The sequence below is a fragment of the Sorghum bicolor genome, chromosome 2 (genome assembly GCF_000003195.3).
Source record: "Sorghum bicolor cultivar BTx623 chromosome 2, Sorghum_bicolor_NCBIv3, whole genome shotgun sequence".
Lineage (NCBI taxonomy): Eukaryota > Viridiplantae > Streptophyta > Magnoliopsida > Poales > Poaceae > Sorghum > Sorghum bicolor.
Window position 1 is genome coordinate 67267852 of NC_012871.2, and position 13509 is coordinate 67281360.

Below are 13509 nucleotides of genomic sequence, written 5' to 3' on the forward strand. Positions count from 1 at the left end.
AGGTAATCTCCATTTTTATAGAAACCACACAATACTGTAATTAATAATACTGAAGGAAATTAGAATTGTTCACCTCCTTTCTGGTCGCAAGCCCTATTACACGTTATAAAGACATCATCGTGTAATACTGAAAATAATGGCTTTCAATTATAAAAAAATTTGGCTATTACACGCCAAAGATCATCCTTTAAAATACTGCAAATAATGGCTTTCAAATAAGAAAAAAAAATGTCTATTACACGTGCAGGTCCTGCACACCAAAAAAAACAAACAAGGTTTTGTGTTACCGACATGTGGGGCCAGACCCATCACACGGAGGGTAAGACACGATTCGGATTTCGAACGCAAATGCACCGGCAGATATCGCCTCCGCCGTCGCCGTCGCCGTCGTTGCATCGCCTCAGATACGCACTCCACAGCACGCATCTGCGTCCATCACTGGGCGTCCTGATTGCGAGGCTGATCCCGGCAACATGCAGCCCCAGCATCCGCAGTCTCGCCGTGGCATCCTTCTTCTTCTCCAGAGATGTCTCGATCAGCCCGATCATGGGGTCGCCGATGGCGCCGTACCTTTCCTTCGGATCCCTCGCCTGCATCAGAACCACGTGGACCATGCAGTCCTTTCTGGCGACGGCCTTGTCCCGCCTCCCGTCGCCGACGGCGGCGGCGGCGGCGGGTTCGGTAGCCGGTGAGGCCATCTGGATCTTGAGGCCTTCCAGGACCAGATATTCCAGCTTGCCCATTGCGTCGAGGACGAGAGCCTCCACGAGGTCGTCCCCCGAGATCGGCCTCGCCGTCCGGCGCAAGGGCTCGCCGGGGTTCTTCTGGCCGGTGATGTCCTTCAGCGGCATTAACTGGACCAGGAACTTGCACAGGTCATCGGCCCTCATCGCTGCCATCTTGCCAAGAACCTGGTGGAGAAGAAGACGGCGCAATTGTCAGACCAAACACCAGAGAGCAGAATGTCGACATTAATTAACAACGTTAACCGAAACTACTGCACCTCAGACGCGCTCGCCGCGTCCGCGGGGACGGCGGGCCGCGACACCTGCACGGCCAGCCGCTCCCACGGGCGCCCAAGTCGCATGACCTCGCGCATGTAGCTGCCGTCCTCCAGCCTCACCACCTCCTGCACGCCGCAGCAGGCGCCGTGGCCGACGCTGCCACCCCTCGTGGCGGAGGCGGTCGTGGCCGTGCCCGTGCTCACGCTGCCGCCCTCCGCCGTGACCTTGCCGCCTCCCTCCGCCGCGCGGCCCCTGACGACGCGGTCGGTGGCGCCTGGCACCTGCAGCCTCACCTCGTGGCCGCTCAGCCTCTTGACCTCCTCCTCCAGGTGCTGCACCCTCTTCCAGCACCTCTCCGCGACCTCGAAGGCCGCGTCGCTGGCGCCACCGTCGTCGTCGCTTTTTCGCGGCGGCGCCGGCGCCGGCGCCGGCGCAGGCTGCTGGTGCTGCGGGCCGCGGCGGTGGCGGGAGAGGCAGGAGCAGGACATGAGGCCGGAGCAGCCCGTGGAGACCACGGGCGGCGCGGGCTTCGGCGGCTTCTCGCGGGACATGGGTCGCGCTGCCGATGCGCCGGCGGTGGCGAGTGGCAACGGATTCTCGATGCACTAGCGCCCTTGCACGTACGCACTCTGCTGCTGGCGGGCTTTGTAGGTGCGGGCGGCCGGGGCGGGCGGCGGTTCAACGGCGGCTGGTGGAGTGGGAGCCGTTGGGGTTCGTTGCGATTGCGATTCCTGAGGGGCATGAGGCGGCAGTTCGAATTCGAACTTGAACTCCAGAGTGCCATCGAGCTTTGCGGCGGGCGGCAAGTGTACATGCAGAGCTTGACGCGGTGACGCCGGCCGTGGTGTGCGGTGAGCCGGTGATTGGACTGCCGATACGAACTGCAAGCGAGGACGCAATAACTTCGGGCTCAAGACTTGAGTTGCAGTAATGCTGCTGCTAGTGCATTGTACGCCTTTGTACGTACATACTATACACTACTGTAGTATTGTTGAGTACAAGTAAGATACCGACGTGTTCATCCCACAACTCCGTAAGGCCTTGTTCATTTCTACGGTTTGTAGGCCCATTCCGGGTGGATTACTCCAGCTCGTTTTAAATTCACATGGGAACTAAAATACATATTTGTTTAAACAAAAAATGGCTTCTATTTTTCTAGTCTCCACGGCCCAGAATGAAACTGGACCTTCTACCATCCGAATCAATTCCTGGCCCAAGTGGAAGAATGAGTGAAGGAACTGGATCCACTTGATCCTTGCCCTCAGTTGCTACAACTGAAGCCCCAACAAACATGACTGAGGAGTTAGTAGCGTGTAGAGAGAGCCTTGCGTTCGCATCAGATTTGTTGCTACAAAAAATTAGGGTGGCTTGTGATAATATCACAGTTGTTAGAAATATCCGAGACAAAGGCTTTGGATCTTATGGCCATGTAATTCAAGAGATCAAGGCACGAGGAGACAGTTTCACTTCAGTTGAGTTTGTTCATGAAGGTCGGATGTCTAATGGGGATACTCATAGGCTAGCAAGAGGCTCTCTGTATGAGACAATTGGTAGACATGTCTGGTTGATCAGTTTGCCGGAGGGAGTGTGTACTTTTTATTCTCAGACTAGTTAATAAAGTTTGAGATTCTAAAAAAAAACTTGATCCTTGCTCGGAACTGTTTAAGGGCAAAAATGATTCCTGTGGAGCCGAATAAGGCCTAACTGAATTCATTCTTTTCGAAGAGCAACCAATAATATGAGGCCAACTTTTCACAGCAATACCAAGGACTAGTGGAAATCTGAAAGAAAAATAAGTTGACTACCCCCGACAACAAAAAAGAAGGCAATACAGGAAAAATAAATAAAAATGAAAATGAACTTGAGGCATACTATTATCATAGTGCGAAAACTGTTCTTTTGTTTCACTTGCCCTTTTCCGGTTGAAAAACAGTAGCATATAACTGTAGTTCTCTATGACTCTATCACACCAGTTGAAATAATTCATATGATACTTCAGCAACATCCTACCAATATTAAACTTGTTTATTTGGCAGAAAAATCATTGTTAAAACTGTTCACTAATTTATTACGAGTACAGATTCGGACAGCCTAGAAAAATTAGAAATGGGATCACTACTATTATTGTGTTATAGCAGATCCCGATGGGCGATGGCTAGCACGAAACAAAAACACCTTCTCCCATTCGCGAATCCTTGGCTTAGTATCATTTTCAACATCAGAAAGAATGACAGGAGGAAATAACAACAGAACTGTTGCAATCTCTGGCTTTGGAATTCCAATGTGCTCGAGAAGTTCCATTAATAGTTTGGGATGATTATTTTCTGAGCAGAGAAGAAGCATTGGAAATGATTCAATGAGGTAAGGAAATGACACGTCCCCATGCATGTCCCAACATGTCAACACCACCATACTTAGCTCGTCTCCATCTGCAAGCGAAAAATGTTTATTTTTGCTGCTACACAGTGCAATGAACTGGCATAGTGGCATGAGAAACACTAACTGGGACTGAATTTACATTTTCAAAATAATAATAATAATAATAATAATAATAATAATAATAATAATAATAATAATAATAATAATAATAATAATAATAATAATAATAATAATAATAATAATAATAATAATAATAATAATAATAAATTGTTTGCTAATTTAGTGTGAGAAAAAAATACTATTAACTAACAGAAAAAATATTACTTATAAGACAAACGAACATATTATATGCGCGTATTTATTAGGGTGAGTACGTTGAAAAACGAAGAAGAGTTGTTCCGTGTAATAATAGAAGAAAAAACGGATTGTCGGATTCACGGCAGCAGTGGCAAATTGGAGATGTGAGATCCCACAACTCCGACACTGCATGGGAGAATGTAGACTACTGAGTCCGATTGGCAGTAACCACATCGACTGCAATACAACCGCGGTCCACGGCCTATAAATCAAAACGAGGTCACGCCACCGTCTCACGCGTATTTGCTCCGTGCCTCCAGCTCCAAGAACTCCTCCACCATGTCGGCGGCGGACGCTCTAGGGCTCCCGCCGGGGGTCCGGTTCGACCCCACGCCCGAGGAGCTCGTCGAGTTCTACCTCATGCCGCGCGCCTTGGGCCAGCCCACCGCGGTGCCCGGGATCATCATCGAGGACGCCGAGGCCACCACCAGCTCGCGCCACCCCTGGAAGCTGCTCACGCGCAACCGGCGCACGGAGGACGACGAGGCCTACTTCTTCGAGCGCGTCGCGAGCGGCGACGACGCCAGGGGCGGAGCTGCTCGTCAGGACCGCAGCTGCGGCGGCGGGCGCTGGACGTGGGTGGGGCAGAAGCGCTTCCCGGACCAGGTGCTGCCCCTGCCCCTGCCCCTGCGCGGCGAGGCCGAGCAGGTGTCGTGGGGCAAGTACTCGCTCAACCTGCAGGAGGGCCGCCGGCGCAAGGGCGGCAGCACGGGGTGGGTCATGCACGAGTACACCATCGCCCCGCCGCGGTGCCCCCCGTGCCCCGTCAAGCTCTGCCATGTCGCCTTCACCGGCCACGGCCAGAAGCGCCAGCGCGTGCCCGACGACGACGGCGAGGGCGAAGAGCTAGAAGCCGGGACCGGGATGCCTCAGCACAAGCGCGTCGCCACCGGGACCGGGTCGACGCCTTCGTCTTCCGTGATAACGACGGCGACGCCGGATCACGGCGGTCTCGGGGCGGCGCACCTGCAGAATCAAGAAGAGCCGTTCCCGAACTATTATGAGACATCATCATCGGTTGGCAATTTCTGGGGCTCAGACGCTGGATTTAGCCAAGAATCATCTATCCGATTCTGCCAAGAATCATCTATCCGATTCAGCCAAGAATCATCCATCACCGTCCTGGATCCTTGGTACCCTGACGCCGGAACAAGCCATCAAGAACCCTTTCTGCTGGATCAGGAACTCGCTCAGAACCAAGGATATTTCTCAACCCAGCCGCAAGCTTATCATCATCAAGAACAATTCGTGAACCACGGGGTGCCATCCGCCGAAGCTTTTTGCGCAATGCTATTGGCATCAGGCCTCAGATCAAACGAAAGCCAAGAACCTCCTTCAGGGCAACCTCTTCTTACTAAAGAAGAGCAATTGCGCCTGCAGCTGGATCAGCCTTTTGGCGGCATCAGCACGCTGCAGTGCCCTCCCATACAACCGGTCAGTGACGACGGCGCGTACCACGAGGAGCTGCCGATGGATCAAGTGTCCTGCACTACGGAGCAATCGTCTGGAGACATGGACGACCTACCTGAGTTCTTCGAGGGATGGGGCGATCTCGACACCTTCACCGACACGTCAGGCGTGCAAGACTCCGATTATGGCATGGCTGCCGGAATTCTCGCCGACGGTGGCCCTGGAGATGGAACTTTTGCAGTTACGGCATAGGGACGTGTCCGGTGTCCCATAAGAATTTTGATTCTTTACATCGTTCTTTTGTTGTGGTAGTGAGCATACTCTGTTAGTTGGCGTGAGCACCCTTAGCATACTCTGTTTTCCTGTATCTTGGTGCTCTGTTTTGACTTTTGAATGACACTACTAACCAGAGTTGACATCGCTGGATCGTTTCTTGATCCATCAAGCATCGTCATATCGTGTTACAATATTATCCTCCCTGCAATTCTTTTTTTTTCTTCTGTTTCTTTGGGGTTCAGATTTATATATCGTAGCTAAGTTACATATGGGTGTGATGTTGTTTCATGGGACCCAATTGTGATCCATGGGAGTATCAAGTATGAGATGTGATTGTGCTATACTGAACGATGCTTATTCTAGCAATGTGATAGACTTATGCAGTGTGCTGTGCTGGCAACGTGAGCCTGTTCGCCTGTCTGAAAAGCCATGACTCATACTGTTCGTTGATTTATTGCGAGAAAAAAATACTGTTGAATGACTGATAGATTCGGTACATAAGTTTAAGCGAACAAGGAGCAAGAGTGACTTTTCTGCTGGTGTAAAGAAAACATGAAAATGGTGATCAAACTGTTAGGCAGATTGTAGGGACTTACCCCTTCCAGTTTCATAAAAAAAACTGTTAAGGAGAAGGAGAAGCAGACCGTCGAGGACTAGAAATCTTGATGTGTCCTTCCGTCCATAATATGAGAATCGTGGCGTGCTTAACATTCATTTCTACATACTTACAACGCTTAAGGACCATTTCTCAAGTAGCAAACTCCACAGTATAGGCAAAATGAAACTTCATTTGTCCTAAAACAAATCAATTTCTAGAATTACGAAAATTATCTTTTAGTTTCACAAGCTTCAAAAAAAAGTGTAACAGCATCTACGAGATGAAACAAGTATATTATGAGAAAATATTTCATGATATATCTAGTGATGTTAATTTGGTGTCATAGATATTGGTACCTCTGTTTGTATAAATACATTATTTTTTAAGTTTGATTAAATTTAAAAGTTTAACTTGCAATAACTCTATACGTTCATTTAATTTAGCTATATATTTTTTAGGATTTCAGTATACTTTAATTCTTCAAACTTCAAACTCTGCATTATGAACTTTTGGGTTTTGGACATTGGATTTCTCGAATGTCGAGGGCAGACAGTAGAATCTTGACTTAACTGGCCCCGGGCCCTCACATGTCAGTCTGAGCCAGACCCGGAAACTGGCGGTGCCGCCCTTTCACAGGCAACGCATCGAGGATCCCGACACGCGACACATTCCGATTTGAGTCCGCCTCCGGCCTCTCCCCCTTCCACTCCGCCGCACCACCACCGTCCCCAACGCAAGTGCTCCGGCGATGGACCCCGCGGCGGCCGCGCTAGGTGCAGCACCCGCCGCTGGCGCGCCACCCCCGGGCGCAGCCGCAGGGGAGCAGCAGGCAGCTCCCCGGGTTGAGCGGCTCAGCGCGGGGGTGCAGCAGCAGCTGAACCTGGAGGGGATGCGCGCGCGCGCGGTGGGGCTGTACAAGGCCATCTCCCGCATCCTCGAGGACTTCGACGTCATCGCCCGCACCAATCCCAGTGCCTCCCCCAAGTGGTAACTTCATCCCCAGCCCTGTCCCCCTCTTATTGGCTACGGGGTGATGGCCGCAGTGGGTTCTAGGGTTTAATTAGGATGCCTCTGCTCTGCTCGTGTGGTGTTTCTGCGCGATTGCTGACTGGTATGGTATGGTTGCCTCGGGGTGAATTGCAGGCAGGACGTGCTCGGGCAGTTCTCGATGGTGAGCATGGAGCTCTTCAACATTGTGGAGGACATTAAGAATGTGTCCAAGGTGTTTGTTGTGTACCCCAGGAATGTCAATGCCGAGAATGCTACAGGTATGTTTCTGAGTTTTCTTCTTATTTTCCCCTTTATGGATGCACATATCTTCTGTTTATCTCTGTGTCAATTTAATTGTCACATAATGGGATTTGTTTTTTTGTAGAAATCATAATTAATATGTAGTTTTGATCTAACATAGGAGAGTTTAACATCTGTTGGTTATGTTCTAGTTGCATGGTGTACTGAATCAGTTATGGAATAGAGCATCTCCAGTTCAGGGACAGCAATTTCCAGAGGCACCTTAGGAGTTCATTAGCCTTGTCTATAAAATTTTGGTTGGTTCAATTAAGACATGAATTTTGAATGAGCTCTCAGACTTTCGAAGTTTTCTACTAGTCATGGCCTTAATTTCAGGGCAAGTTATTCTGAGATAAATAAACACAATGGAAATGGCCCAACAAAAATGTATTGGAAATGGTCGCTCTAATTGTCCATGATGCATTGCAATTTAGTGTTCCCATTTTGCATATTGTCAATGGTTTGTACAGTTATTTGTTATTAGTGTTGCAGCATAATCCTTATCTGCTCAGTATGAATATTGCAGTACTACCTGTAATGCTGTCGTCAAAACTGCTGCCTGAGATGGAAGTTGACGAAACTACAAAGAGAGAGCAACTATTGTCTGGAATAACTAATCTACCGGTGCCTACACAGATTGAAAAATTAAAGGTGACCAATTTAGTATGTAGAGTGGAAACCTATAGCATGTGTTGCTAGCTTGATTTATTGGCTATCTGTTAATTAGAATGGACTTGATATCATTCCTTTTGCTTTCAGGCTAGAATAGAAATGATTGCGAGTGCATGCGAAACTGCTGAGAAAGTAATTGCTGAATGCCGTAAGAGCTATGGGCTGGGAACCCGTCAGGGGACAAATCTTGGTCCTACATTGGACAAAGCACAAGCTGCAAAGATACAGGAGCAGGAAGGCCTACTTAGAGCAGCAGTAAACTATGGTGAAGGTGAACAGCATAGTGTTTTGTCGATGTTGATACAAAAATGCAGTTAGATTTCCAAAGTAAAGTATTTTTACTTCTATTTTGTGTGACAGTTTCTGTACGTATAGCTTTACTAAAGTTATTTGATCGTCAGGATTACGGGTACCTGGAGATCAGAGGCAGCCACAATCTCTTCCTAGCCATCTGATAGAAGTGCTTCCTTTAGGAGACGGTGCACAAAATTTTGGTGATAGTTCTGGTACGTAGATTTTCTTGTGTATCTAAACTGTCTTAATGTACCTATCCTTGTTTTGAGTTTTGACATCTATGGATTATTTTATTTTCATGTGCTACAGTCCGAACTCCTATTGTGCTAGGATTAGTGTCTATCCTCGATCGCTAAAATCACAACAATTTTGCATTGGAGATGTGTGCTGTGAAAGTTCCTCATGTGTTTAACTCTCTTTGCCATATTAATTGGAGATATGTGCCGCAGAAGTTCCTTGCATGCTTAACTCTTTGGCATTTGCATTGGAGATGTATTTCACAAAAGCACATCTAATTACTATTTGTATTTGCAGGTAGTTATCCCAAAAATACGTCAACATTTGCACCTAATAATGTCAACAACCAGGGAAATCAGGTTCAAGTTTCTGTTCTATAACTATAACTGAGTTATTATTATGATATTAGAAGAGGTCCATCTTCTATTGTTATTGCTCTTTTGGTTGAAAACCTCTTTTAAAAAAAAGAAGCTGATTGACTGGCATAGTCCATTCTGTTTTTTCATGACATCAATCATCTACCCACGGCGTTGATAGGATAGTTTCATAGGGAATGGCAATAACCAAACTCAGATAAATGTTTGATATTTCTGTCTAAAATTTCAAGTCTGTTGCCTTTGTACTACGTAGGCATCCGGAGGACAGTTACTTGGAAGACCTGCGCCATCACCTGGAACCACAGGAACCCCTAATTTCGAGAATGTGTCCACTCCTCCGATGCCATATGCTAACTCTCCTAGGTCAGGCACCAATATGATGAATACCCCGTCCCCCCAGCAGCATCTAACACCACAACAGCAGAGGCAAAAGCTGATGCAAGCATCTCAACAGCAGCAACTGCATGCTCAGCAGCTGAGGCCATCAGCTGCTGGGATGCTAGCGCAGGTAAAGATAGGTTTACATTTGGGACTCTGGATGTGCTTTAGTTTATAGATTTTCTGTAGTATGTGCTTCCCTTCTTGATCTTGTTCCGAATCCACATTTTTCCCTGTAGAGCGCACTTCCTCAGCTACAAGATTTACAGGGGCAGGCTCAACAAAAACTACAGGCAATTACTGACCCCCTCTTTTCTGCTGAAGTAGTGCTTTCGCATGAAAACTTAAATTTCTGAAGAAAGCCTTTTGTAGGTCCCTGGTCAACAGCAAATGCAGTACAACCAAGCCTTGTCACAACAGTTTCATAACAGACAGATGCAACCTGGACGTATGCAACCAGGCATGGCTCAGAGTCAATTGAATCAAGGAACTCAGCTACGGAGTCATTTGGGCCAGTTTACTGGAGCTGCGAATAGTGCAATGTTCAATGCTGCACAGGCATCATCAAACTCACAAATGGTTAGATATACCTTTTCTTAATAATTTAGTGAGGAACATTTTCCTAAATTAATAGTTAGAGTTTATAGATATGCATTTATGAGATCATGAGATGGACTAGAGAAAAAAAAGATTCTTAGTTCGCTAGCCTGATCTATAGATTATTTTGTACATGGTCCCATACTCCCATGATTGGCTAATCTTGTCTAGTTTGGTTTTGCATTTTAGATGGCAAATATGCCTGGATCACAGTCGCTTATGCCACAAATGCAGGTCAGTTACTTTTTCTTGTCTTTCTACATCCAGGTTTCATCAGAAATAATTTTCTGCATCTATTCGAATAAAATAATTTCTGCATATGGTATAATTGATCACAATTACTGGGCAATGACAGTCTGTATTCCCCTTTGCCCTTGTAGATCTTCAGGAAAGATGACTTTGTTACTGCATTGCACATGAGAGTTTGATGTAGGGTGGTCTGATTAATATAGGCCTATTATTTTTGTAGTCGCTTGATTCATATGATCAATGACAAAGCTGGTTGTCCCAAACAAGTTCAGCAGATGCATCTCTAATTGATGGACTAGGGTAGTTTCATTTGGGCTGTTGGCTTCTCTTGCAATTTTATGGTAGTCTGATTAATAAGGTTACAGTTTTAGGATATCTTCCCCCTTTTTTTTTGAAAAAGGTTCTTCTCTTATACTAACGATATCTTGTCCACTATGGGCATGATGATTTCCTGATTACTGAAGGGGCAGTATATTATATAATATAATAAAGATTGCGGTATTTGTTGCCTTTTTTTTGTCTGTCCTGTTTCCAGACTGTTTCATCCTTCACACATAACTTCTTGTATTTAATGTATTATTTTTATGATTATTTCTCAGTATGGTATGGCTGGTGGGCATCCACAGAGGAGTCATCCCCAAATGCTGACTGACCAAAGTATGTATCCCTTTCTCTTTTTAAGATATTTCATCAAGTTATCACTGTTAAATGAATAAAGATAAAGACAAAAATAAAAATGTTACGAGTCATGGATTCGAGACATCATATTCAACTATCAACTGTTTTGGTGGCATTACTGGTTTATTTGGTAGAAACTGGTCCTCAGTATTAGAAATATGTGTGTGCATTGCAGAGGCAAGTCCTTTGAGTCGCATAAATCTAGATACTGATCCGATCATAATTCAAAAGGACAAATTATATTGTAATTATGTCATTACAAAAACATGAGAATTTAGTAACTAGGAAAAGTTAGAGCTCTTTCCTCTTAAGATTTTTAGTGATTTTTACCACACTGGGTCCACTTTCATTTCTTCTGGTGCTAGTTACTACAACTAACTTCCTCAGTTAGCATGGGGACTTAGAATCAGTGCCGGATAAAAAGTGCCATTTGATTTTGAATCGTGATTGGCCTATTTTACTTTGTGCCAAAAAATTATCGTCTCAAGTTTTTATTACTGAACTCTACCGTTTTCTGCTGCAGTGTTTGGTATGGGAGCCACAAATAGCAGCATGATGGGAATGCAGCAGCAGCAGCAGCAAGGGGTATATGGGAACATGCAGGCTGGTGCACAGAACATGCAACAGGGTATGGTGGGCCTTCAGAATCAGACCCAGAATCCCAACTTCACTCAGCAGAGGCAACAAAATCAGCAATGATTCGACACTAACATCAATTTGCTAGGACACGGAGGCAAATATATTGATCGGTTGAAAGATGAGCAATGTAGCCATGGTTTTGCTGCTTGTCTGTTGGTCTTTGCTCAGCTTATATGTGAGACTGTGATAGTTGTCCCAGGTTGATAGCCATGGTTTTGCTGTAAATCAATGTAGACGCATTCATTGTCAAAAAAAAAAAAAATGTAGACGCATCACCATTAGCGAGGTGCAGGTCAATTCCACACATTGTAACTCTGTTTAGGATATGTCTTCTATTCGTGTAACTGTGTTCCTTTTATCGAACTAGGCTGTTAAGCTGCCCAGCATCAGCAGGTACGGCCAGATCTCAGATGGCTGAGTTGCTCCAGCTACAAGAGCCTGCCGAGCAAGGAAAGGTGATATTTATAATGCTCTTTTTCCGTCAAGGAAAAAAATTGCGTGGACTCAGGGTCCATTGCGTCCACAATGAGCCCCCTCTCCCGATGCATGACGCGTAGTAGCTATACGTAACTCCCTCTCGGTAGCTCGTATTCACATCATCACATGCAAGGCCGGCTGGAGGCTCGGCTCCTCCAAGTCAGGTCTAAACAGGGATCATTTCAGGCATTACACTGGTACAAAATACATTACATTGGTTTTACTCCTATTATTCAGTGACATTACAAACGACATTATATTGGTTTGTATATGTTCATAAAAAAACGACATTATATTGGTTTTATTATTCAGTAACATTACAAACGACATTACACTGGTTTTATTATTCAGTGACATTACATTGGTTTTTATTATTCATTGAGAAGCAAGCAAAGTATACAACGAACACACAACATGATTTTTTCTTCTTCGGCTCATACGTTGCTAATCTCTTCTTCGACAGGTATGTCCTCATCTTGGGGCTCTAGACCTGATGATGATGCACCTGTGACGATAGCATCTTCTTCAGGCCGGGGCCTCTGGAACTTGTCGGCGAAGGTCTCCATCCCCATCCGTGACAGGAGGAGCCAGACCATGGTGAGGAACTCAATGCCTTCACCCATGCTCTTGGCGTGCAAGTAGCCCCTGCACCAGCTGGCGGAGCAGCAGAGCATCTCCACCCACACGCCCAGGATCACCTTCCACCTCTCCTCTTCGTCGTCCAGCAGCCCCATCAGTTCCTCGGCAAGATCCCGTGCTTCCGGAACGAAAGTTCCAGGATATACCACATGGAAACCGTGCCGTGGCAAGAATCTGCTACGCCACGTCTCTTGCAGACGGCAGTGTAGTCTCGTTGAGATAGCTGTGCAGCATGAGCTCGGTTTCATCGCAGGCAGCCCTGAAAAGACCCTGCCTGGTCCAAGGCATAAGCATCTCTGGTTGAAGGAAGAGCAGGTACATCATGTAGTTGGATATTGCCCTGCTGCAGCGACAGCGAGCGAGTGTAGCTTGGACTTGGGCGGATGGTGATGTCCTGGGGTGGTCGGCGCAGAGCTCAGTCGCAATGTGCCAGACGAGGACACTCCGGTCAAACGGCGCCTTCAAACTCCACAACAGCTGTTGCCCGCTTAGCCTGTGCCGGCTTACCGTCCACTACTCCCCCTGAGATTGCAAAACCTCTGGCATCAGATATGTATAGTTTCCACCCTTGTTTCACATGCTCAACAACGAATTCTATGATATGACTATATTCGTTTGGAAGCCCCCGCTCTCATGGGTCTCCGTCGCACAATGCTCCCAGTAATCAAATCCTGTAATTTCTGGTTTTTAGTACGCTGTGACTCGTGTCAGGGTTACACCGCCCCTTGATAATTAGAGCTTTACTTCGGACTGTTGTAACCTTGACGCTTCCTTTCTGCCTAATGAATCACGTGTCGTGTTGACACGCTCGTGAAAAAAAAACTGCTGAGACCCATGAGAGCGGAAATTCTCATCAACAGTGTGGGTTTGCTTCGACGATTGTAGAATGACATGAGATTATGCAAGGGCTGAGGAACAAGGATAGGAACTCCAGGGAAGATGTACAACAGGACCATTG

General features: G+C 46.6%; 2 protein-coding genes across 2 annotated transcripts; one reads left to right on the top strand and one right to left on the bottom strand.

Moving 5' to 3' along the window:
* LOC8077257 lies at window positions 123-1555 on the bottom strand. Its single transcript, XM_021454741.1, has 2 exons — window positions 1004-1555; window positions 123-911 (listed from the first exon to the last, which is right to left on the bottom strand). The coding sequence occupies exons 1-2, from the start codon at window positions 1553-1555 to the stop codon at window positions 309-311; spliced, it is 1155 nt and encodes a 384-aa protein (XP_021310416.1). The 3' UTR covers window positions 123-308.
* On the top strand, window positions 6660-11793 carry LOC8074201 (mediator of RNA polymerase II transcription subunit 8). The gene is made up of 12 exons (XM_002460612.2): window positions 6660-7011; window positions 7168-7292; window positions 7841-7965; window positions 8074-8257; window positions 8388-8492; window positions 8815-8876; window positions 9148-9402; window positions 9512-9565; window positions 9645-9851; window positions 10059-10103; window positions 10718-10775; window positions 11320-11793. The coding sequence occupies exons 1-12, from the start codon at window positions 6773-6775 to the stop codon at window positions 11493-11495; spliced, it is 1635 nt and encodes a 544-aa protein (XP_002460657.1). The 5' UTR covers window positions 6660-6772; the 3' UTR covers window positions 11496-11793.

Bases quoted from the DNA above. Each gene is read 5' to 3' on its own strand.
- LOC8074201 (XM_002460612.2), top strand. From the start codon at position 6,773: ATGGACCCCGCGGCGGCCGCGCTAGGTGCAGCACCCGCCGCTGGCGCG. The intron at 9,403-9,511 runs GTAAAGATAGGT...TTTTCCCTGTAG, and splicing joins CTGCTGGGATGCTAGCGCAG to AGCGCACTTCCTCAGCTACA. The intron at 9,852-10,058 runs GTTAGATATACC...TTTGCATTTTAG, and splicing joins CATCATCAAACTCACAAATG to ATGGCAAATATGCCTGGATC.
- LOC8077257 (XM_021454741.1), bottom strand. From the start codon at position 1,555: ATGTCCCGCGAGAAGCCGCCGAAGCCCGCGCCGCCCGTGGTCTCCACG. The intron at 912-1,003 runs GTGCAGTAGTTT...CTTCTCCACCAG, and splicing joins ACGCGGCGAGCGCGTCTGAG to GTTCTTGGCAAGATGGCAGC.